The sequence below is a fragment of the Anabrus simplex genome, chromosome 6 (assembly GCF_040414725.1).
Source record: "Anabrus simplex isolate iqAnaSimp1 chromosome 6, ASM4041472v1, whole genome shotgun sequence".
Classification (NCBI taxonomy): Eukaryota; Metazoa; Arthropoda; class Insecta; order Orthoptera; family Tettigoniidae; genus Anabrus; species Anabrus simplex.
In genome coordinates, this window is record NC_090270.1 from 310,943,301 (window position 1) to 310,968,786 (window position 25,486).

At 41.2% G+C, this 25,486-nt stretch overlaps 1 protein-coding gene across 4 annotated transcripts in view; it reads right to left on the reverse strand.

The window, feature by feature from the left end:
* The window catches only part of LOC136876519 (aquaporin AQPAe.a), a 539,002-nt gene that overhangs the window by 45,501 nt on the left and 468,015 nt on the right, over window positions 1–25,486 (reverse strand). For all 4 annotated transcript variants that reach the window (XM_068228461.1, XM_067150535.2, XM_067150537.2 and 1 more), the window contains exons 3-4: window positions 16,819–16,962; window positions 8,368–8,592 (exon numbers count right to left, since the gene is read on the reverse strand). In XM_068228461.1, coding sequence (XP_068084562.1) covers window positions 8,368–8,592; window positions 16,819–16,962 — 369 coding nt within the window. The remainder of the gene's footprint in view (window positions 1–8,367; window positions 8,593–16,818; window positions 16,963–25,486) is intronic.

Below are 25,486 nucleotides of genomic sequence, written 5' to 3' on the forward strand. Positions count from 1 at the left end.
AGTCTCCCGGATAGAGTATATCTATAATGAACAGATATTGCAGAGAGCAAACTCTAAAAGGGAGCTGCTGACCACCATAAAATGCTGAACTATTGCGTACCTGAGTCATGTGTGAAAGATATGCAGTATTGCAAAATTGATGAACAGCGATGGATAGGCAGAAAACGAACGTCATGTCTCAAAAACATTCCATACTGGACTGGAATAAGAACCATGGAACAAATATGCCATGTTGCTGAATATAGAAGTACAGTATCCATATTCATCGCCGAAATCCGGGAGACAGGGCAAGGCATATAGCAGAAGAAGAGAAAGAAGAAGAAGAAGAAGAAGAAGAAGAAGAGAACCTACACTTCGACGATAAACGCTACCCCACTGTCTAAAGCAGGGCCTCTCAGGGTGCGTGTGCCTGGTGCATGCACTGTGCACGGTGCAAAATACGACTTCGCTTGGTTGACCAGAGTCCAGACCCCCACTCCTCGATTTGGAGCAATAGCGCTGTCTCTCTCTCTTTCCCCACGCCTGTCTCGCTCGCTCCCCCTGTCTCCCTCTTCCTCACTTGCTCCGTAGCGCTCCAAATCCGAGCTGAGTTGAGCCGAGTTGAGCCGAGTAGTCCAGAGACGAAGCGTTGGTCCGAGCCGAGCCGAGCGAGACCGATGCACTGTGCACAGGAACTCTACACCGCTGTTTGCGCGCGTACGATTTTGGGCGTTTGAGAGACCCTAGTCTAAAGGATACTGGAATGAAAACGCCTGAACAAGAGATAACCTCCAGGATATCACAAGTTAGGAGTTGGTGGTGGTGATTATTGTTTTGAGAGGAAGTACAACTGAGCAACCATCTTCTATTAACGCTTATCAGAGAGGAAAAATGCTGGAAGCTCCGGAAATGTGGTTCCGTTAAAGAATGTAAAATTCATCGGAAAAAGAAAGGTACGGCGGCCGTGCCATAGATATTAGACCTCTTTGAAAGCCAAGCATCATCATCACAAATGGTGTGAAAATGAAATACTCTCTAGGCCTCTTGCGACAGGCAGGGGATACCATGGATGTTATTCTACGCCCCTACACACAGGGAGCTAAATTTAGGATCGTAGGTTGGTGACTACGCTGATCCTAGCTCTTATACGTAACCTGTGTCGGTCTCCTTGCTTTTATCTTTCCTATCCAACCTCCTTTGGTTAACACTTCTTCTTCTTCTTCTTAATCTTCTTCTTCTTCTTGCTTGTGGTTTCAAGTTGCACTAAAATATCGAAGGTTTATGGTGACGGAAGGATTGCAAAGAATTAGGATTGTGAATGTAATGGCGGTGGCATTTTTGAAAGTGCAGTCCCAGCATTGGCTAAAATTAAAAAATGGAAACCACGGAAAGCCATCTCGAGCGACGCCGATGATGTTTTTCGAACCAGTACGTCCCGAATGGAAGTTCACAGCTACGAGATCCAATACTAGCAACCAACTCACTCAACAATTCTTCTCCTCTCTTGACCACAATAGTATTAAGTTTGTTTGGGATATCGAGTATTTGAGTTCCGTACCCGATCAGAAATAAATTTGTTAAACCAGCAATAATTCACTACGTTCTATTTACGAGCTACGAATATTGTAATTCTACTCTGTTATTGAAATCACTCCCTTCACATACTCGTACGCAAACTTCCCCTCATTACTCATAAATGTAATATAGAGGAACGAATAGTATGCAGATATACGTACTGTACTCAGGCTTTCAACTTCAGTTACAACAAATGTCTGAACTTTACTCTAGCTGATACATGTGCGCTGCTGTCTGTAAGCACTACAAACCTTCTTGAACAAAAGCATCGGGAAACCTCCCAACCTCGAGAGCATAATGAGACAGGTGCAGTAAAATGCCATACAATGCAGAGACGCCAGCAGTATATGACTACCTATTGGTGTAAACACAATATAAAGCCAGTTTTAAGGCATTGTACTGTACAATCTTCTGTCAATGATAGTGTTAATGTATCGGAAGTATTTAAATTATCTGTGAACATTACTGCGATTGTGTTGTAATCATAACGCTACACTTTTTTGGTGGAAAAATTTAAGCCATAATTTGTAAAACTTTTGAAAATTCTTAGGTTCCTATACTATTACCAGGGCCTCTAAGGGTGCATGCACCACAGTGCAAAAGACAACTTCGCTTGGTTGACCAGAGTGCAGACCCCAACTTCTCGATTTGTGGCAATAGCGCTGTCTCTCTCTCTTTTCCCACGCCTGTCTCGCTCGCTCCGCCTGTCTCCCTCTTCCTCACTTGCTCCATAGCGCTCCAAATCCTAGCCGAGTTGAGCCGAGCTTAGCCGAGTAGCCCAGAGACGAAGCGTTGGTCCGAGCTGAGCCGAGTGGGACCGATGCTCTATGCACAGGAACTCTGCGCCTCAGTTTGCACGCGTGAGATTTTGGGCGTTTGAGAGGCCTTGCTATTACAGTCAATAAGTTCCTGGAATTGCGCCTATAGTACAGGCAACTCGGCGTACACTCATGTACTACAGTCACTACTATAGACAACCAGTCCACGAATTTTATGACTCTACTATGTAAATATGTCAGCGCCGCAATGAACATGTTACGCTACTTATAACCGAATATTTTAAGTATTTTACTAGCTGATGTACCCGTGCTTCGCTACGGAATTCCACCTTGTATACAGAATTATATGGGAAATAGTATTCACGTTGTAAGGTTTTATTATATTGTATTGTCCCTAGCCTTAACAGAAAAACACGACGGAGAGGTCATCATACGTCATTTCGCATGTGAAATCCAGTTTGGGAAATTTTCATTGTAACAGCAGGCCCCGTGCCTACTGTCGGTCACAATCGAGTTGGGGAGATTTCACGACAAAGGCAGCCGCCCTTGCCTATTGCCAGTTACAAAAGTTCACTCCCTCACTTACCGTTTAGGCAGGGAATTCACTTTTAACGATCTCAAGTGTATATTTCCCTACGATTTACTTCATATTTCATCTCCCTGCATGGCACCCTAAAGATACGATGTGATAGTAATTAGCCTATATGATAACCGAAGGTTGCAGCTACACGCTAGCCGAAATTGAGCGTGGTTCGTCAAGTAGTGTTTACATGAAAGGAACCGAGATAAAGAAACCAACGATAAAAGTGCTCCAATTTCCTCGAAAACTATTATTAGAGCTAAGATGAAAATTCATGTAAACATTTTTTTCTGAGATATCGAAAATTCGAATTTTAAGTACACTTGGTGCGCACCACAGTTCAGTAGGACTGACCGTTTAGGCAGCATTTTCAATTTTAAGGGTCCCAGACGTACATTTTCCTCTGACTTTCTTCACATTTTCTATCACTTTATGCTTCACTTAGGAGCCAGCATGATAGTAAGTAGACTGCATGTTAGCCGAAGGTACCAGCTATGATCTTGCTAAATTTGAACCCCTTAAGTGAAATAGCTTTCACGTGAAAAATTAGAGACTGGCAAACGTACCTGTACACATCTTTATATTTATTATTGCTACCATTTTTCTTCAGTGGAAGCTTCCGTGGCTCAGGCGGCAGCGCGTCGGCCCTTCACCCCTGGGTTCCGTGGTTCAAATCCCAGTCACTCCATGTGAGATTTGTGCTGGACAAAGCGGGGGCGGGACAGGCTTTTCTCTGGGTGCTCCGGTTTTTCCTGTCATCATTCATTCCAGCAACACTCTCCAGTATTTCATTTCATCTGACAGTCATTAATCATTGCCCTAGAGGAGTGCGACAGGCTTCGACAGCCTTCACAATTCCTCTCCTCAGCGCAAGATAAGGGCTTTATTCATTCCATCCCCTACCCGGTCAATGACTGGAAAACAGGTTGTAGGTTTTCATTTTCACCATTTTCTTCAATCATGCTTCTCATTAGAATCCTTTGATATTATGCGATGATACACAGCCTATGCTCAACGGAATGATATTATCTTTCAAATGGTGAAGGAAATTTCAAAATCGGTCCAGTAATTTCTGAGATCCCCTTACAGTCAAACAAAATCACAGTCTTTTGTTATCTATTAGCATTGATTTTTTGATTGTAACAGAAATGTTGCAGTATTTACCCATTATAGCAACTTTTAGATTTACAGTAGGATTTACCGTAGACCCCAACAAGAGTATGGTTCCAGTGTATGGGACCCTCACCAGGATTACTTGATTCAAGAACTGGAAAAAATCCAAAGAAAAGCAGCTCGATTTGTTGTCGGTGATTTCCGAAAAAAGAGTAGTGTTACGAAAATGTTGCAAAGTTTGGGCTGTGAAGACTTAGAGGAAGAAGACGAGATGTTCGACTACGTGGTATGCTCCAAGCTGTCAGCGGAGAGATGGCGTGGAATGATATTAGTAGACGAATATATTTGAGTGGTGTCTTTAAAAGTGTGAAAGATCACAATATGAAGAAAAAGTTGAAATTCAAGAGGACAAATTGGGGCAAATACTCGTTTACAGGAAGGGGAGTTAGGGATTGGAATGACTTACCAAGGGAGATGTTCAATAAATTTGCAATTTCTTTGCAGAACATTTAAGAAAAGGCTAGGAAAAACATATGGGATATCTGCCACCTGGGCGACTGCCCTAAATGCACATCTTGATTGATTGATTGATTGATTGATTGATTGATTGATTGATTGATTGATTGATTGATTGATTGATTGATTGATTGATTGATTGATTGATTTAATTCAGGGACTTAAGTTTCGACTTTACTGAAAGTCATTCTCAGTCCTGTGCAGAGTGAAAGTACCTAGTGTTGACGTTATTTACTCCCCAGCGAGGGCCGCGATAAATAAAATCGAAACTAAAGTCCCTAAATTGGATTAATTTGTGGTAATAAACACTTCTGAAACATTCCAAATTTTACATCTATATCTATAATATCAAAAATAAGTTTAGATTGATGCTTTCACGGCCCGTAATTGTAAGACATGATAATAATCTTTTGTAATTTTTCCGTGTCAAGAAAGCAAGGTGAAATGCTTTACGTTTCACAGAGAACTTTGCTCCGCGTTTTCATCTCGACTGTTCACGGGGAAGACTTCTACAATAATGAGGGTTTGAATTTAAGAATGCTTTACTGTTGGTCTGTAGTAAGTGGTACACTCGTTCGTTAGTAGATGGCTCACTCTGCGCCAGCCTTCCAAGAGGAAGGTGACGATACCATCTAAGCTTCAATTAAGTTTTTTCTTGTTATATCGCATGTCAGTTGCGAAGTAACAGCAAGGTCATCAGAAAAATCAGCGACAGATATAGTAGGGAAATAAATTACATGAAAGTCTCACGTGATAGAAGAATAGAAACGAGCCGAAAAACGGAAAGAAAGGGCGTAGAAGAAAGTAGAGATGTAAAGAATGTCACCTTGCTTTTTTGACACGGCAAAAGCCAAAATATTTTTATGACGTCTAACAGTTTGTTTGTTCGTTAAGCAAATCTACTCGCCTCTACTGATCAGTACCGAAATTTGAACCAAGGCTCAGGAGGCACTCGAACGGGTCGTAGAGATTATTTTATCGTCAATGATTCAAGAAATAAAATTGGGCAGTGTATGTGATATACGGGTAGAAAGTTTCATGTGTTGACGCCATTTATGATGCCAAAACTCTTAACGGACAGACTGGACAAACGAATGGTAATGCAAAGCAAAGTCAAGTTATCTCCATACAGGCCATAAAGACCCTTGGAGGGGCGGAAGGTATAGGCTTCCACTATGTGTAACGTCGGCGCTTGGTGTGGTAGAGGGGTTAGCTCTACGCCCGGCAGCCTTTGAGCCCAGGATTTAACCCGGTACTCGTTTTTTATGTAGACAGAGTGAATTTCAGGGCCATGTGTTTTTCTGGAAGTGGAAATCTCGTTACTTAATTTTTTCTCTTCTTGGCGGGGAATCGAAACCACCCCCTTCCGGGTGAACCGAGCACGCCTTTGCCGCATCGGCCAGGCAGCTCCCAAAATTGAATGGCATTGAACATAAAATAGCAACGAATATCTATGATAAAATCTAGCGACTTATTCTCTGAAAAATTAACCTCAGTTCCATAAATATCAAACGATTGCTTATTCACATCATATTTTCGTAATTTATGTCATTTGTAAATTAATAAATCAACCGATTGCAACCAGATTACCTACGAAATTGAATTCCTAACATATGAAAGTAACTTACAAAGCAGTCATGCAAGTATCTCTTCTAGATAATATATTGTACGTTGTACAGCCGTACTTTGCAACAGTTCGAAAGCCTGCTCTGAATCTTTCACCTTAACTCCATCATTAAGGGAAATCATAGCAGGGCTAAATCAGGAAACTTCGTGTTTCTCTTATCGTTAATTATATGAAGCCTGCTCCAGGGTTGGAACTCCGAGAATGTATATATTTACACTCCCAATAATACGACACACTATGTTATTTATCCTATGACATTGGTTAATGATTTCAGAGTTAGAAAAATGTTTAAAATTACGAATCGTTATCAATAATTCGCAATAAGTTAATAAATTTATCAAAACGCACAAAAACAAACGGAATTTAATTTTCATTTTTTTAATATTTTCAAGTGTTTTTTGATATAATATTCTATTACCATAAACATACCATGCGTATTATTCCATTACCTTGAAATATTGCAACATGAACAACGTGATATATCAATTGCTAGCTAGTACTTTATAAATGATGTGCGAATCCGTATGTGATTGACCGAAATTATAATGTTACGCTATTCGTAAGTAATTTTAAATGTTTATGCATTTTTTCCCTCTTCTTTTGAATTTTCCATTTTTTACTCTTCTTCCGTCATCAGTGTATCTTCTTCTTCTGATACAATTTCGCGTAATATACTGTAAGATTTTACTTTATTAATTTCATTAGTCAAAAGAATTATTTTACAAAGAGTGGATCGCGTCGGAAGAGACAATAAAATTACTTCCTATGAGGTTGGTTCAAAAAGAAACGATCTGGAGGCTATAAAATGAAAACCGCTGAAAGGATCGTAATATCACTGCATGTGGGAGACGGTGCGGTCCGTATATGAGAGCTGAGGTTCCAAACTCGCCGCTAGAGGGACTCGCACACCCACGTGACGACAGAGCGAGTACGGGCACACGTCGACTGTCCACTGCACCCGTGTAGTGCATTTCCTAACAGCGGAAGGAGTGAGTGGAACGGAAATTCATCGAAGAATGACACAAGTATGCATGTCCGTAGCAAGGGTCAAGGCATGGCACAAGCGGTTCAGGGAGGGAAGAATATCGTTGGCCGATAGTGCACGGTCTGGAACGCCAAACCACATTGCCGATGCCATTGTCCAGCATTATGCAAGACCGGCGAGTTACGGTAGCAGCCACTGCCGCAGAGTTCGGAGTTAACGTCGGAAGTGTTCACGACATCATTAAGGACAGATAGAAATTTGGCAAAAGTGCTCCCAAAGTCTTCAACCAGGATTGGAAGGATGTGGTATGCAACTCTCTCTTGAACACCTGCTGTGCTATGCCAGGGAAGGGAATGAGTTCGTCTCACGAGTGGTCGCTGGAAACGAGACATGTTGTCATCACTTCGAATCCGAGTAAAAACAACAAAGTCTCCAGTGAAAGTATGCACGGTAGCAGCCACCCTAAATATCAAGCCCATTCACACAAGTGCAGGAAAGGCATTTTTAATTTTTTGCTCTTCTTCCGTCGTCAGCGTATCTTCTTCTTTTGACACAATTTCTTGAAATATATTGTAATATTTTAATTTCTTAATTTCATTAATCAAAATAATTATTAAACAGAGTGGATCGTGCCGGGAAAGATAATGAAATTACTTCCTATGAGTTTGGTTCAAAAAGAAACGATGCGGAGGCTATAAAATATTGACAAAAAGGACCTTATTCTCATGGACTTCTTGCAACATGGGACAACGGTGAATACGCAGCTAGACTCTAAAACCTTGACAACCCTTCACAAAACAATCAAATCTAAATGAAAAGGAAAGCTCGCCCGAGGGATCATTCTGCTCCACGACAATGCAAGGCCCCATACAGCAATAGCAGTGAAGGATCTCTTGCAGACACCCTCCATAGAGTCCGGACCTGTCTCCCTGTGATTGTGTCATTTTGGTGAGCTAAAGAAGCCTCTGAGAATCAGAGGATTCACCTCGAATGATGACGTCTAGCAGTAAGTTCGGAATTGGTGCTCAACGCAGCCCCAGAAATTTTACGAGACAGCCATTCACCACCTTGTATCACATTGGGGCATGTTCCTCAACAGTGCTGGGCAATACTTTTGAAATAACGGTACAGATTTTCTTTTCAAGGCCTCCGACTCATTTCTTTTTGAATGGCCCTCATATAATACAAAATGAAGTGTAAGGAATGTGCCTACCTCAACCATGGCAAGTCCAGCGATAGCGAAGCCAAACTTGAGCGATGCTGAGTCCTGGTTATTGGCGCTCCTCTTATCCCAAACACCGCACACCACGAAGATAAGGACCGACGTGATGAGGCCCTCCGCTAGGACTCCCTGCAGTGACGACACAGAAGGCGCTGGAGTGGTGACACAGAGTTTGCAGCAGTTGGACTCCGCCCATACGTCGTCTGGAGTGATTGACTGCACATAGAATAAATAGTTAATAATATCCCAGTTTTGTAAAAATCAACATGTCATACATGCATAGATGCGACAGTACAAATATGTCAACCTCGAGAGGTTCAGTGTAAGGTATCCTAAATCGTGCCACTTAACACAATCATATTTTTCACTGCTGTAAATTAATATTTAATACATGGAAGTTAATTTTTCAGAAAAGTACACAGATTTATGTGTGTAGCCAGGAAGGGTTACTGGTGCATAGGACACCCCCTCTCTCCATGGATTTTTTACACATAGAAAATAAACACAAACTGACAACAAACTAAATAAACATTCAGAGTCATGATTGTAGAACCAACATATCTATTGAATCTATTATCTAAGAAGCCTCAAAAGTTGGATTTTAGATTGTAAACTGAACAGACCATTCCCTGTAAGACTGTTGATCTTAATCTTATTGTTTTTGCTCTGGTTTAAATGTAAAATGTTGTCCAATACTGCAAACTGAATATCAACATCACTTCTATAAGGGTTCTTATAATGACAAGTCATGCATTTGCACACCACACACTTACAAGCACCTTCATTATGTTCTATCTGTATTTTGTAACTATAATTCTCCCACCCCCATCGGCCGATCCTAGCTGCGCTACTGAACAGATTTATTGACATTTTTAGCTAAAATAATTGCAATATTAAGCGATAAATATTTATAAAAAATACATTTTCTACCTATGAAATCGGTACAACATATGGGAAACTAGTATCGTAAATCGTACCACCCGTGCCCCAATCTAATAATCAAGTTGTTTCAAGTGACTGAATTTCAGTATTCACATACATTCAACACACATAATCATTTTTAGGTCAAACTTTTCCCCAGCACACATTTCATTATACAAGGTGCGACATTGCAAACATCTGGCCGTGTCTTCTGCAGAGTACTTTTCACAAATGGAACAAAACCAATCCCCTTTCTCTTCTTCTACATCATCAGATTTACCTGAAGCGGAAAGCGCAGCCGCGTATGGAAACTGGTTCTCTGGGCTCCCAGTCTTGGTCGTTTAGAAAAGTTTGACAATGACATAGGAATCAACTGGTGAAATATATTCCATTGGGAAGTTCGACGAATCGTCTATAATGCTACGCGCATGGCCTCTTCGTCCGCCATTTTCAATTTCCGACATTGGACGGGTCCAGCGTACGTAAGGTGTGTTTCTTCACCCGGTCGGAGCCTCGTGGAGAAGGCCAGTGCCCATTGGTCAGACACTGATACAGTGGCCGTCATTGGCCCTTACAGCATTAGGGGCCTCGAGGTATAGAAACTACGAGTCTCGCAGGCCGACAGTCTTCCATATCTGGAGGCTTCCACGAGCTTCGAAAGACGGAACATTGGTCAAGCTGTATATAAGGCAGGAGCACCTGTGGAGTTCAGTGAGTGAGTGTGTGAGTGAGTGAGTGGACTCTGTGAGTTGGCGTGTAGCTCAGTTGGAGATCAACCAGTGTTAGCTAACTAGAGCGAAGGGTGCAGACAGTCGGTGTGAATTGCAGCCGGAACCGAGTGGGGCAGTCCGTTGGAGTGTTCGCCTGTTGGATATGAAGACTATTGTTCTGTTGTCTGTCGTCGTGCGTGTGTCTCTTGGAGCCACCTGCTGTGAGCGAATGCCGTGTTCCAGAGCAGCGTGGAAAAAGACACTGGGTGCCGACATGAGGCTATGAACTGTGGACCATGCCTACGCCAGCCAGTGTGACTGTAGTACTGGTGACCATGATCTGTGTGTATTACTGGTAAATAATCAGAGAGAGAGAGCGCGCGTTCTGTGTAATTGTGTGTCATGAGTGTAAGTTGTGAGTTCGGTAATCCTGTGTGTTAATGTGTAGTTTTAGTAACTTACTTACTCCTCGGTGCTATAGCCCTTGCGGGGCCTTGGCCTCTCTTACAATGTAGCCCAGTCTTCACGATCTTCAGCACGCTTCCTCCATCTTCTTATTCCTACCTTCCTTAAATCTCCCTCCAGCCATCTTTTTCGAGGTCTTCCTTTCCATCTTCTGCCAGCTGGATTTCCTTTGCAGATTTTTTGATAGACCTATCATCTGGTATTCTCTCTACATGTCCCAACCATCCTAATCTGTTACTTTTAATTTCGGATACAATAGTTGGATGTCCATAGAGCTCTTCCAGTTCTCTGTGTTTCCTTATTCTCCACTGTTCCCCTCCATTCACTGGACCAAAAATCTTACACAATATTTTTCTCTCCCATCTGTTCAACAATTTTCATCTGCCCTGGCCATTGTTCAAGTTTCAGAACCATAAGTTACCACTGGTCGTATTACCGTTCGATAAACTGTCAGCTTCTCACCGCTGAGTTTCGTGGTTCAAATTCCGGTCAATCCATGTGAGATTTGTGCTACACAAAGCGCAGGCGGGACAGGTTTTTCTCCGGGTACTCCGGTTTTCCCTCTCATCATTAATTCCAGCAACACTCTCCAATATCATAACCCGGTCATATCACTGGAAACAGGCTGTGGATTTTCAGACAGTCAGCTTCAGTCTTCTACTAAGGCTACGTGATCTGAACACTTTCTTTAAGTCAGTCCTATTATCTGCAGCAATCCTTGCTTTCATTTCCTCGTTCATGTTATTATTTTTCATCGCCAGCACTCCTAAATACCGGTACTTAAACATTTCACACCTTTCGTAGTTTATCCCATTTCATTATATGAGTTTATCTTCAGTAACTATAGTCTTCCCAGATGAGAACAAATACTGAATTTTCGCGTTATTCACTATCAGTCCCATTTTTTCCGCCCCCTTTTTAATCTGTCCAGTCCTTCCTCCAGGTCTTTCAATCTTCGAGAAAGCATTTCAGAATCATCAGTCTTAGTAACTGGTTAATAAATTTTAGAAGTAAAACGCTACTAGGTTTTGCCTTCATTTATCTGCCCTGCCAACACGTGACATTAACAACAACGCCGAAAGATTGGATGTGTCTCCTAAGCTTAAAGAAGCGAGTCTCAATAATTAGATGCCTAAATAAGGGTATATTCAACCGAGTCCAGTGTATCTATAATTTACTGTCTAGTATGCAGTATACAGTATACAATATACAGTATATTGTCCAGTACCTGTTGTCAATCATCTATCCATCCTATAAGGTCTGTCAGAAATCATGGATTGTATATTTGATACTATACTGTATGCTTTCTGATTTCTGTTTGAGAGACATGTGAATTACAAGATATTAGAATCATTCCGTATTGACGGTTTTCACCTTTGTAAAGACATGTGAATGGTTTAACGAATTTATCAAGGTGTGTCGCTTTTGAACTTGTTCGCTGTTATCTGTCGATTACAAACGGTAGAAAGTTCCCATCATCCTGGGTCGTTATAGAAGAGAAGCCAACCCTTTCCCATTTACTTCTACAGTGGAACCTCAAAATCTCGAATCACCTCGGGAGCTAAATTTTATTTCGAATGATCGAAATTTTGAAATATAGAGAATACCGTTTTTTGAGCACGTATAGTACATAATTGATTCATATGTATCTACGGGCTTATACTACACACATTACTTTTAATAGTACTCAAAAATATCCGAATAAATTATATTTGACAGCATCACTTTAATTATAAGCCAACGGCCGTAGCCGTGTTGAAACACGGATCCCGTGAGATCTCCGAAATTAAGCAACATTGGGCGTGGTCAAGATTTGGATGGGTTGCCACGCGCTGTTGGCCGGGGTGGGGGGTGGGTAAGGGAATGGAGGAGCGGAAAGGAACTGGCCACCCTACCGTACGTAAACTCCGGCTGAGGCACACCACTGCGCAGGTTCGGGCCTGCCTTCGGGCAGAATACATCCTTACCATACTTTAATTATAACACTTATTATAGAAACTTTTTTTTTGTTAGGGGCTTTACGTCGCACCGACACAGATAGGTCTTATGGCGACGATGGGATAGGAAAGGCCTAGGAGTTAGAAGGAAGCGGCCGTGGCCTTAATTAAGGTACAGCCCCAGCATTTGCCTGGTGTGAAAATGGGAAACCACGGAAAACCATTTTCAGGGCTGCCGATAGTGGGATTCGAACCTACTATCTCCCGGATACAGTAGTGAAACAAGAAACATGCCTCCGTTAACACCTTTGGAAATAAAAAGTCCGTTCATCTCTTTTGTTTGTTACGGTTAACCTTTCCTCCCTTCACGTTGAAACTTCTCGTCAATACCACGCAGCCGAGATTCGTAAATGGAGCTTGTCATCCGCGACTTCGAGGGTTGCTTTCGTACGTGACCGGTTATGGTTTCGCACCCGGAAAACAGCGCCGCTTCGCAGATTTTCGGTTCCCGTCACCTCGCTCCCAGCATCACTGTAATCCTTTCTTTACTTGTTAAATGCTCCTCACAACCACAAATGCCGTATTGCACAGTTAATGTTGCACAAAATTTGAGTTACAGAGTATTTTTTGCTTCAAGGGAGGAAACATTTGCTTTGAGAAATTCGTGTAACCGAATTTCGAGTAACAGAGAAATAAATACACCTGAGAGAGGACAAACGGCCGGAAAGTTTCAGTTACTTCGAGATACTGAAAATTCGAGTGATGGGGGTTCGAGATATCGAGGTTCGACTGTAGCCACAAATTAGGGGACTGTTCTCATCCATTCTCGGATATAATTGTGTGTGGGTATACAGGGTGTTTCAAAAAATGGGGGGGGGGCATAATTTCACGTATGTATTTGTTATATGTAGACAATCAAAATAGTTCATTACAACATGTGTCCGGAAATGCTTAATTTCCGAGTTATGGCCTTCACAACACTGAACTTCACCGGAAAGTTTTTCTTCCGCAAGTCATTGTCATTACAGGAGATGTTCAAAATGTCCACCTACTTCTTGAATACAGACCTCACATCGATGTCTCATTGACTTGGATCGAATGTTTCCTGATCGATGGATAGGTAGAGGTGGCCCGATTGCTTGGTCTCTACGTTCACCTGACCTGAACGCTTTCGTTTTCTACTTGTGGGGCCATTTAAAATCATCAGTGTATTCGTCTCCGGTGCCTGAAAACGTTCCGGTGAAGTCCAGTATTGTGAACGCCATAACTCGGAAATAAAGCATTTCCGGACACATGTTGTAATGCACTGTTTTGATTGTCTACATGTAACAAATACATACCTGAAACTATGCCACCTATTTTTGAAACAGCCTGTATACCGGGAGTTCCGCCTACCCCTTGCTACCTTGTTTTATGTAACACGCCGAGTTTACTACAAATCTGAAATACATCGGTATATCACCCTAAACCGAGGTAATATAACGGGATGGGTGGTTACGGGCTAGAGGACAGCAGAAATAGTGAGCGCCAATACTAATTCATTATACTGACGTCCGTTTAGAGAGAGGGGCCGACGTATTTCAGAATTGGGGAAATGCGACGGGTTGCATAGAAACAGATCGCAAGGGATCGCAACACCCGGTTGTTTGTAATAATTGAGTCATTCTGAATGTAATTATATTGCCAGACTGTATTTTATTCATAACAATATTTTGGATGAAAACCCTCACCTGAACCGATTTCACCTGCAGTGCCACCTGAAGATTTCCTAATGAAAATCCGCAGCCTATTTCCAATTTGAACTGGGTCAGGAATGGAATGTAACCCCCACCTAGCGTTGAAGATAGGAACTGGGCTGGCTGCCGTAACCTGTCACACCACTCCTCTGGGACAATTATTAATAACTGACGGATGAAATGAATTTTTGCTATTTTTGTTTCGTAGCACGGACACGGATAGGTCTTATAGCGACAATTGGACAGGAAAGGCCTAGGAATGAATAAGTCGTGGCCTTAATTAAGGTACAGCCCCAGCATTTGCCTGGCGTGAAAATGGGAAACCACGGAAAACCATCTTCAGGGCTGCCGACAGTGGGGTTCGAACCCACTATCCCCCGGATGCAAGCTCACAGCTGCGCGCCCCTAACCGCGTGGTCAGATGAAATGAAATTATATTGGGGAGTGTTCTTGGAATGAATGATGACAGGGAAAACATGAGTTGCCGGAGAAAAGCCTGTTCCCCCTCCGCATGGTCCAGTACAAATCTCACATACAGTGACCGGGATTTGAACCACGGGATCCAGCGATGAGAGGCCGGCGCACAATCGTTTGAACCGCAGAGGCTCAAGATTTCCTTATAATCCATTTTTTTCTTTGTATCCCTTACAAGATCCATGTATTATGTACAGAAGATGAAGATCTCGTCAATACAAATATTAAAGGGATCGGTACAGTAAACAACCTTCAAAAAATTTGATTTTTAAAAGTATTTTTTAATGTTTAACTACACTCTTCTAGTTCAATTTGGTAAAAGAATTATTTAAATATCTGCACTAGTTTAGGAGTTATGATTTAAAATTCTAGACATTGCATAGGCTATTTAGAGAACTCTGAACGTTCTTAGATAAGGTATGGCGTACGGTACATAACATACATTGGTGAAGGTGACACAAAGTCATTCAAAGCTGCGCAAGATATGAAACCGTATGGTTCTAGTGTATCCATCACTAAGGCTGTATGTGTTGAACATGTTCAGAAATGTATGGGCACACGACTGAGAAATCTGAAGAAAGAATTCAAGGGGAAAATCTTTCAAATGGCAAATTACTGTTTGGAGAAACGAGACTGACAGATTCTGCAATAAATACTCTGACGACCTACAGTGGAAATGCCATAAGAAGTAACTCAACATCAGTAAATGATATGAGAACTGCTATCTGGGCTATTTGGTACCATAAAATTCATCTGATGAAAATCCACTTCATTACTTCTGCCCGAAAGGAGATAATTCCTGGTGCCCGTACCAGCGAGCTGTCACTGCAGGCAGAGTTCAAGAATACAAACACAAAAACACATTACATTCAGCTGTTATGGATGTGATCAAGCCTGTTTTCAAGGATTTAGTTGCTACTAAATTGTTGAAAAGTTGTTTAGGAGGTTATACACAGAATGCTAATCAGTCTCGCAATGCTAGGATTTGGAAAATGTACCCGAAAACTGGATTCTGTGTAAATACAACTGTGAAGATTGCCACATATGATGCAGTTATGACATTTAGTGATGGAGTGAAGAGTAGGTTGGCTGTGCTGCAAAAAATGGGCATGAATCCTGATGTCTTTTGTGAACGTGCAATGCTACAAGAGTACGTGATGAGTATAAAGTATGCTGAAAAAAGGGTATGAGAAGCCACAAAAGGGGCCAGACAAAGCAGAAGAACATTAATACTGAAAAATGAAGCTGAGAAAACTGTTTTAGAGCGAACATCCTATGCCCCAGCAGCATTTTTGCACACACTGGAAGGCTGCTGTGTTTTTACAGGGATCATTTAACTTTGCAGCTCATTTTCTCAAAACTATATTTTTCAAAAGCATTTCCCTTGTAACTCCTAAATTATATGGTGTATTGCAATGCCACTTTTCTCACATGATCTTAGTGTCAGTGTCTACAAAACTGACCAAACTCATATGCCTAGGGTTGATAATTGTTTGGAAAGAAAATTATTTACATGCAAAAAAAAATTGACCAAAATATGCAATATTTAAATAACACAAAATTAAAAATACTAATTTTGCAAATAAAGTTCCATAAGTGGTCAGTTTTGTAGCTGTAACTTCAATCAGTACACTTAAAAAAGCAGAACACTAATATATTGATAAATGGCCCAGCTATGAAGGAAACGGTGAGTACAGACACACAAGGAGCTACCATTTTGAATAATTAATTGGCGAACTTGATAATGCCAAAATCAATTCTGATATATGTGCTTGCATAGTAAACATGTAAAATGCTTTATTTAGAAAGTTTCGTTGTTATACATATAGAAGAAGCTGATATAAAAATTATTTAAAATGTCCAAATTTTGAAGGTTGTTTACTGTACCCATCCCCTTAAAATAGTTTTATCAGTTTCCGGCTACATTTCTTTCTAGGGATTCCTGCTGGAGGTTGAGTGAAACCCGGAACCAGGTACCTCTCCAAACGTAGAGGTGTCGTTACTAAATTAGTCGATTTCTTAGCAGGAAAGGTACCCATCTTTTAGATCAAAAAGGAATGCGTTTATAGTATCAACTAGGCGACATGCACAAAAAAAAGGCTCCTTATTTCAAAGTTTAGGAAGTGAAGAGAAAAATGGAATATCAGGATTTGTAGAAATCTACTTGTTTGAATAATATAAAAGTTACACATGACTTACCCTGAGCAAGCCATAGCCAATTATGGCACCAGTACACTGAGCCACGACGTACACGGCAGATGTTGCAACGTTGATGTCTCCGCGTAGCAAAGCGCACACAGTGACAGCGGGGTTGATGTGGCACTTGCTGACGTGGCCGATGATCTGGACAGACAACAAGAGAGAATTAAGTTGCATAAATAATGTAGATAGATAGATAGATAGATAGATAGATAGATAGATAGATAGACAGATAAATGTCTTTATTGGCGTGGTTACGGCCATTGGTCCTTCTCCTACACTAAACCAATTAGTATACATTAGAGTCATAATTAATACTATATAAAACAATTAAACACAATCAAAATATATTATAACTGAAATAAAATTCCACCCCAGTGAGACATATATATTGTACAACAGTAATAATAATAATAATAATAATAATAATAATAATAATAATAATAATAATAATAATAATAATAATAATAATAATAATAATAATAATAATAATAATAGCTTGTACAATCACAGATGTTTTTCATGTATTTAAGAAATTGTATTACGAGAAACTTCTAATTAAGCTCTCAGACTCAAAAGACGCTTACAAACACTTGAAGTGCGCCTGCGCTATGAGTTGAGTGTATTTTCTGTTTCAACATTGATTGTTCCCTCTCCTGTCCCTTCTCCTTCCCTTCTTAAACGTAGTCTTCGTGGCTGGTTGTGTCGAGCGTTTGATTCCATTATTTATTTGTCGCTCTCCTGAGCATCTACTTTGGGGTTCCTTTCGAACCCGAGGCTTCTGGGCTGGGAACATCGGAGCGTAAGTCGTGAGTGAATGTTGCATGTGTATATTCAGTGAAAGGTTAATGCTTGTGGCCGCGAATGGGTGTGTAATTGAGTTAGACTTGTGCTTCTGCGTATGCTATGCTGTGTGGATGTGCTGGGTTCGTAGTCCAGGGCCTATGGCCAGTTGAAGACTGTTTCTTTTGTAATATGTATTTTTTAATGTTACATTCTAGTACTACTTGTATTTCTGTTATATTACCTGTGGGTAATAGATATTAAGTTCTCGGTTGTATGTACGAGGGTAAGTCATGTGTAACTTTTATATTATTCAAACCAGTAGATTTCTACAAATCCTGATATTCCATTTTTCTCTTCACTTCCTAAACAAAGAATATACTTTGAAATAAGGAGCCTTTTTTTGTGCATGTCGCCTAGTTGTACCAGAAGTTTATTGGTTTACCTTTGAAAGGGTTCTTCAGTTATGGTATTGTAAATATTTTGTTACCATTGAATAAATGACGGATGAATTTACGGATGGAAAAATCCCTAATCTCGGTTCACCTCGCTTCCTCACTGGGTATCTTCCTGTTTCCCTAGGCCCTAATGCTAGGACCTTATCAGGTGGTAGCGTTATTGCGTGGTTTCTTATTCTTTCGTATTTAAGGGAGCAAATATGACTGATCCTAGTAAAGATGCACAAGGGTCAGTTGGTCCTGTTAATGAAAATAAGATACGCGAACGTTTGGGTCTCGAATTGCTACAAACCGAGGAGCTGGGATATGAGCTGAGTATTAGGGGCATTTCTCCTGCCGGCACATTAGACGATAATATTAGATTACTTCGTTCCTCGTTACGTAACCCTGTTAGCTTATCGAGCTGTCAACCTTCCATTGTTCTTGAGAGTGCGTCAGGTCGTATCAGGGTTTCTCTGTCTCAAATAGAGTCCACGTTGGAGTACTGATATTGTAGTAGCACGATCAATGAAAGACCAGAAATTCACAGTTCACTCGCATCCTGCTGTAACTCTTAACGCTGGTTTAAATGACACTGTAGTTGGTATTCCTCTGACGTCATCCGGTAAACGATTCCATTCTCGTGCGACAAAAACAGAGAATGAATATGCGGCAGTCCAATGGTGAGGAATGACGAGCATGTTTGATGTTTAAGCCCTTGTATGTCTGTCATGAACATTTGAAAAGTAATGTAAACGCAAAGAAAGGTAAGACGGGGAAGATGTAGTAAAAACTCGATGGAGAGACAAATTATGATGGTTACGACGAACATGGGGTCGCGACCACTCTAGTTTAAGGAAAGATGGTGACACGTGGTCATGTTTTCTTGCGTTGCATATATATCTCACACATTCATTTTGAGCGCGCTGTAGCCTTAGGAAAAATTGCGACCTTACATCATTGGAAACAACATCACAATAGCCGAAATGCGGCATTACAAGAGCTTCGAGTCCGTATTAAAGTCTCCCATAAATATTGTGTGAGGGTAGTCTGGCAGTAGTTAACCCTCTACTGCATGAATTATTTTTCGTTTCCGTTTGGTGAAGAAAATTTCAAGCTTTAAGGTTCAACATACGCTCAGTGGTTTAGATATACCAGCAATTCTTAACTGGGCCTAATAGCTTAACACTCGTATGCGATGTGGATTGCCATATTGGAATATATATACGATTTTCCACCGAACATTACTGCCTACTGGCCATGGGTACGTAATGTCTTTGAAGTTGAGCCAGAGGTACTCCTGAAGCCTGTGGTAATATGATGGGGAGGGCCCACGTAAAATAAACGGTGGTTGGTTCGCGTGGATGTTCACGGGGTGGATGGAGTACCTTTGTTTGTAGGGCTGTTTTGTCTTATGTAAAAAAACAAGGCATCACTGGGATATGTGTTTAATTGAATGTTCAGTTGAAGGTGTGCCGTAAAACTACCTCTGTCTATAATATTTATCCATTTACACAGGTGAAAAGTTATTTGTTGCCTAATGGCAACAGTATGCAGTAGAGGGTTAAGTCAGCTTCAAAATCTTCTAACCGGGCGAGTTGGCCGTGCGCGTAGAGGCGCGCGGCTGTGAGCTTGCATCCGGGAGATAGTAGGTTCGAATCCCACTATCGGCAGCCCTGAAGATGGTTTTCCGTGGTTTCCCATTTTCACACCAGGCAAATGCTGGGGCTGTACCTTAATTAAGGCCACGGCCGCTTCCTTCCAACTCCTAGGCCTTGCCTATCCCATCGTCGCCATAAGACCTATCTGTGTCGGTGCGACGTAAAGCCCCTAGCAAAAAAAAATCTTCTAAGTGATCTGTATTCGGAAGTTTGCAAACTACTCCTACAAGGGCCTTAATCCCGTTCGTAGTTATTTCTAGAAATATGTATTCTGGTTTCATCTCATACCTGCCTGGTGAATGACGTAACAATCTGGGTTTGAGGCTGATTAGGAAATAGCCACATACCCCTCCACCTCGTTTATGAGTGCGGTCATATCTGAAAAGGTGACACAAATAAGACGGGCTATTATCTGTTAACCATGACTCAGACTGTAGTAGGACATGGAAAACAGCTGGGGTGAATATTTCCGCAACCTCGCCCATTCGTTTGGCTACTAATAAGCTTTCCCTGTTTATATGTAAAGGCTCTGGGATGTTGCGAGACGAAATTCTTAAGAATACTAGCGGTACTTCGGTCAATGTTGGTGCTAGAGGGTGAAGGGTGTGGGGACGGTGAAAGATCGGGAGAGGGTAGCTGGTCTGAGGCGACATAAGGTACTTAGCGATACCTGGGCTCCCTAGTGCTGAATCGGTAGACCTCGGTTATCTTTGAGATTCGTATTGGAAACCTTTGACACAAAAACTATGAATCGATTATGCATCGCCGTAAGACATCTCGCGTACACTTTACGTACTAGTACTGTTGTTGTGATTCTGGAAGTGATATTTCTGAGAATCCATGCTAGGAACAATATTCGCAATGAGAAATTGTGTATAATGTTATAAAATGTGTGTGTGACAAAGTTGTTGGCTTAAGATAATAAAGGTTTAGAAAATTCATATCGATCGATCATGCTATCGATTCAATTCAGATTTCATTTCCATTCAGTTGGCAGTAATACCGGAACCGGGGTAGCTCCCTCCTTACTCCTTGCCCCCGTTAAACGAAGCATCACTGAAAGTTTCGCTGACTGTGCATACATACATACATACATACATATATATATACACGAACTATCTGCGCACTTTTTAGCGATAGATTTACACCCTAGTGCTGATGCGGTCGACCTCGGCAGTCTTCGAGATTCGTACTGGCAATCTTTGAAACACGAACTATGAATCGCTTATGCATCGCTGTGCGACGTCTGGCGTACACTTTACGTACTAGTACTGTTGTTCTTTACACAGCAAAGCCAAACTATAGAATTCACTCTAGGAATAAGATTCGCATCCAGAAATGTTATATAATGTGTGTGTGACACAGTTGTTGGCTTAAAATAACAAAGATTTAGAAAATTCATATCGATCGATCATATTATCGATTCAATTCAGATTTCATTTCCATTCAGTTGGCAGTACTAAGGGAACCGGAAAAGCTCCCTCCTTACTCCTCAAACCAGTACACAAATCTATCGCTAAGAAGTGCGCAGATAGTACATGCCAAGTCGTTGTAGACATAACCAATTTGATGGATGAGTATAGTATACCACAATGAATAAAATAAATCATTGTTTCAGTCCGAGATGGCTCTTTCAAGATCCTGTGTATATTCTCTGACTGAAGGTATACAGTCACCAACTGCTCAAAATTATAATCTGGCTGTTACAGTATCTCACCTCTCAATAATAATAATAATCATAATAATAATAATTGATCTATTTCCTGCTGTATTTTTCGCGGGGAATTATGTCGTACTCGTATCCGTTGTAGGTCGTATTTGATGCGCAAAGGCAGAGCTGGCTTATACGGTCACCTACGAAGAATGGCCAACTCTCGATATAGAAAACACATTTTTTAACAATTTTGTTTCAAAACCAAAAACGTTAACGTCAAGAAAGACCTCGAAGAAATGGACCTACGACAAGAAGACGCACACAAACGAAACCTTTTCATAACAAGCATTGCGACTTTTGCGAATTTCCGGGAGGTGGACAGCTGGTGCAAAGTGGTCGGTTGAACGCTATGCTCGACCCAGTAAGCTAATGAAAACCTACTAGATCAATCGAAAACTGAAAACGTCGGAAGGTATAATGAAACTTATCGTGGTCCCAAGTTGACAGATTGGCGAATAATAAATAAATAAATAAATAAATAAATAAATAAATAAATAAATAAATAAATAAATAAATAAATATAACTATTATTAGGCCTATTATTATATTGTTTTCACCACCAAGTTTTAAACCTTCTGTGGCACCCTGCCGAGCAGTTTCGACATTCTAATTATGCACCTCACCAGCAACGAAAGCAGAATTGTACTGGACAGTTCCTAGGGCGGAGATAACCAATTTTTGGCGGATGACACTGAGTGTAACGGTTTTCGACTGTCCTCCAAGAATTGACTACTTCGCCCCGAATCGAAAACCGTGAATTCATGTTCACGAGTCGACAACTCTACCACTGATCTACTGAACAGTGAAATGTTATCGATTAAAGTGAGCTAGAATTGAATTTATATTAACCAAATTCTCCGACTTCAGAGGGAAACATTCTCAGGACTTTATTAATGTGTCTATACGCTTAACTCACGAAATATTTTATTTAAATAGGGGAACATCCACTCGGTTGATGGAACGTTTAGACGAGTGAAGGAAAAGAAATATGGTAGTGATGAATCTCGCAACCCAAAGAGGTGAGCCTATAAAGATACAGGTAGAGAGAGGGAGAGAGCATCTTAGCGAGGCTGAAGAAAACACGGAGCCATATGAATTATAAACACTACCGACAGTAAAAAATATATATATATATATATGTGTCGGTCACTTCAAATGATTTCTCAGGGGAAACAAGATGAAATATTAAATGTGTACAACAATAGTAAAAAAAAAAAATCCAGAGTCGGTATTTCGTATCCGCTGGGTTCCTTGGTTTACAACCGAGAGCTCAAGAATTTTATCTGTATTATTCATCTCCATGCAGCACAGTAACTATAAATCTGTACAGTAAAGGTCAGATTCGCACCATGCTTTATCACATTTCTAAATGCACGCTAAGAGCCACTTTTCAAAAGGCTACAGATTCTTCCCTTCTACCACAATTTCTCCCGACCTGCCGGGGTCGTGGGTGCGATCTCTATAGCACAAGTGGACTTGTCCCAGATATATTCTTAAACCATTCACCGCCCAGGGTTGTATTTAATGTAGAAAATATGTCTTAGCCGACAAGGTAGAAGTCCCCATACTACACTATTAAGCAATTTCCTCAATTGTGACGAAAGTTGAAGGGCTAAAGGGCCGTAAAGGTTTCAAACTGTGAATCTCGGAGAGCTCTGTGGAATTAAAAAATCAAATTTCGAAAATCACTTCCGGCCCAAATGCAGTTCCGGAAGAAACCGAGTTCGATAGCTGCAGTCGCTTAAGTGCGGCCAGTATCCAGTATTCGGAAGATAGTAGGTTCCAACCCCACTATCGGCAGCCCTGAAATTGGTTTTCCGTTGTTTCCCATTTTCACACCACGCAAGTGCTGGGGACGTACCTTAATTAAGGCCACGGCCGCTTCGTTCCCAGTCCTAGCTATTTCCTGTCCGTGTCGGTGCGACGTAAAGCAACTAGCAATAAAAAAAAGGTCCGGAAAAACGTCCTAAAATCATTTGTTTCTTTACTCGTCTTCCTTTTTATTAAAATCCTAACCAAATTAAGTTATTTACATAATTCTTTCTGTAATGTATTCCTTGGTTCAATACCCTCAGGAGTTTTTTATTTTTTGAAAAATGTCCACGCTGAATGTAGTTATAAGGGCTTACGTGAAACTCTGCATTGACTCACGTTAGTGTCCGTAGTGGTAGGAAAAAAGCTAACTGCTAATCTAATACCGGATAACTATGGTTAAGAAAATGAAGGTAATTTTTTAGTAATAAATAAAGAACATATTCTCATACATTTGTATATTTTATAAACCTAAAATTCGGAGCTCATGTCGCTACAATGTTGTCAGCACTGAGTTACTTGCGTGGAAGGCTACAACTGTGGATGTTTAATTTTTTATTTTTATTTTTACTGGAGGTTTAACGTCGCACTAAGACATCGAAGGGTTTGTCCGACTCCTTGGCTGAATGGTCAGCGTACTGGCCTTCAGTTCAGAGGGTCCCGGGTTCGATTCTCGGCCGGGTCGAGGATTTTAACCTCCATTGGTTAATTCCAGTGGCCCGGGGGCTGGGTGTCTATGCTGTCCCCAACATCTCTGCAACTCACACACCACACACAACACTATCCTCCACCACAATAACACGCAGTTACCTACCCATGGCAGATGCCGCCCACCCTCATCGTAGGGTCTGTTTTATAAGAGCTGCACTCGGCTAGTAATAGCCACACGAAATTATTATTATTATTATCATTATTATTATTATTATTATTATTATTATTATTATTATTATTATTATTATTATTATTATTATTATTATTATTATTATTATTATTATCGAAGGGTTTTGGCGACGCAAAGATGGGGAGGGCTAGGATTGGAAACATAGTGAGCGCGGCCTTAATTTCCGCAGCATTTGCCTGGTTAGAATGTGGGAAACAACGAAAAACCATCTTCAGCGCTGCAGGCAGTGGGATTAGAACCAACTACCTCCAGAATGCAAGTTCACAGGATAAAACAGTGATTGGAATGTGTGGCTAAATTTTTATAAAACAGAACTCACAGAATTGAGTATGTGAAGCTTTATCTGATTCTGTACGGACTAAGTAGGGAGTCCTACAACGCAATCTTATATTGGACATTTAGGTTCTTATATGTACAGGGAGTGCGTTGGCTGTGCGGTTAGGGACACGCAGCTATGAGCTTGCATTCGGGAGATAGTGGGTTCCGAACCCACCATTGGCAGCCCTGAAGATAGTTTACGTGGTACTTTAATTAAGGTCACGGTTGCTTTTGTTGCCGCTCCTACACCTTGCCTATCCCATTGTCGCCATAAGATCTGTGTCGGTGCGATGTAAAGCAAACGGTAAAGAAAACAGCTGTATCTACAGGAGTAAGAATAAGGTAGACTAAACTTTCAAAACACATTACTCACACGTAGAAGAAAAGATGTTATATTGACATGGGATTGCAGACGCTTTATTCCCATGTAAGAACTCATTTTCTACAACTCTACATCATCATGGGGAACACAGAGGAACAGGCTGTACCAGCATGCTACATGAACTTCCAGGTGGCGCGTCCCAGGTGGCAGATAGGGGGGTCCTAACCGGTGTCCCGGCGGACTTGAGCGAAATAAAATAGCTCTCGCGGGCCAAACACGCAACTCACTGTGGGTACGGGACGCAGACGAAGAATACACCCATGGTATCCACTGCCTGTCGTAAGAGGCGACTATAAGGGGCGACCAAGGGATGATTGTATTAGAACCATGAAACTACTTGTGATTATGTTAAGTACAAAAAAGGTTATTGTGTGTGAATCTGGGTGGGTTTTACAGTATCTGTGATTAGTACCAGTCTATGAACGACACCATGGGTCTGCCTTACCTATGATTAGTACCCACTACGTGAGGAACACCACGGGATAGTACGAGTCCCTGTGGTTAGTACACTTATGTGATGAACACCATAGGTTTGCGTTGCCTTCGAGTGGCACCATTATGTGAGAAACAGCATAGGTCTGTGTTACATGTGCGCATTACATTACCTGTGAGTAGTACCATTATGTGTGGAATACCGCGAGTCTACGCTACTTTTGATTA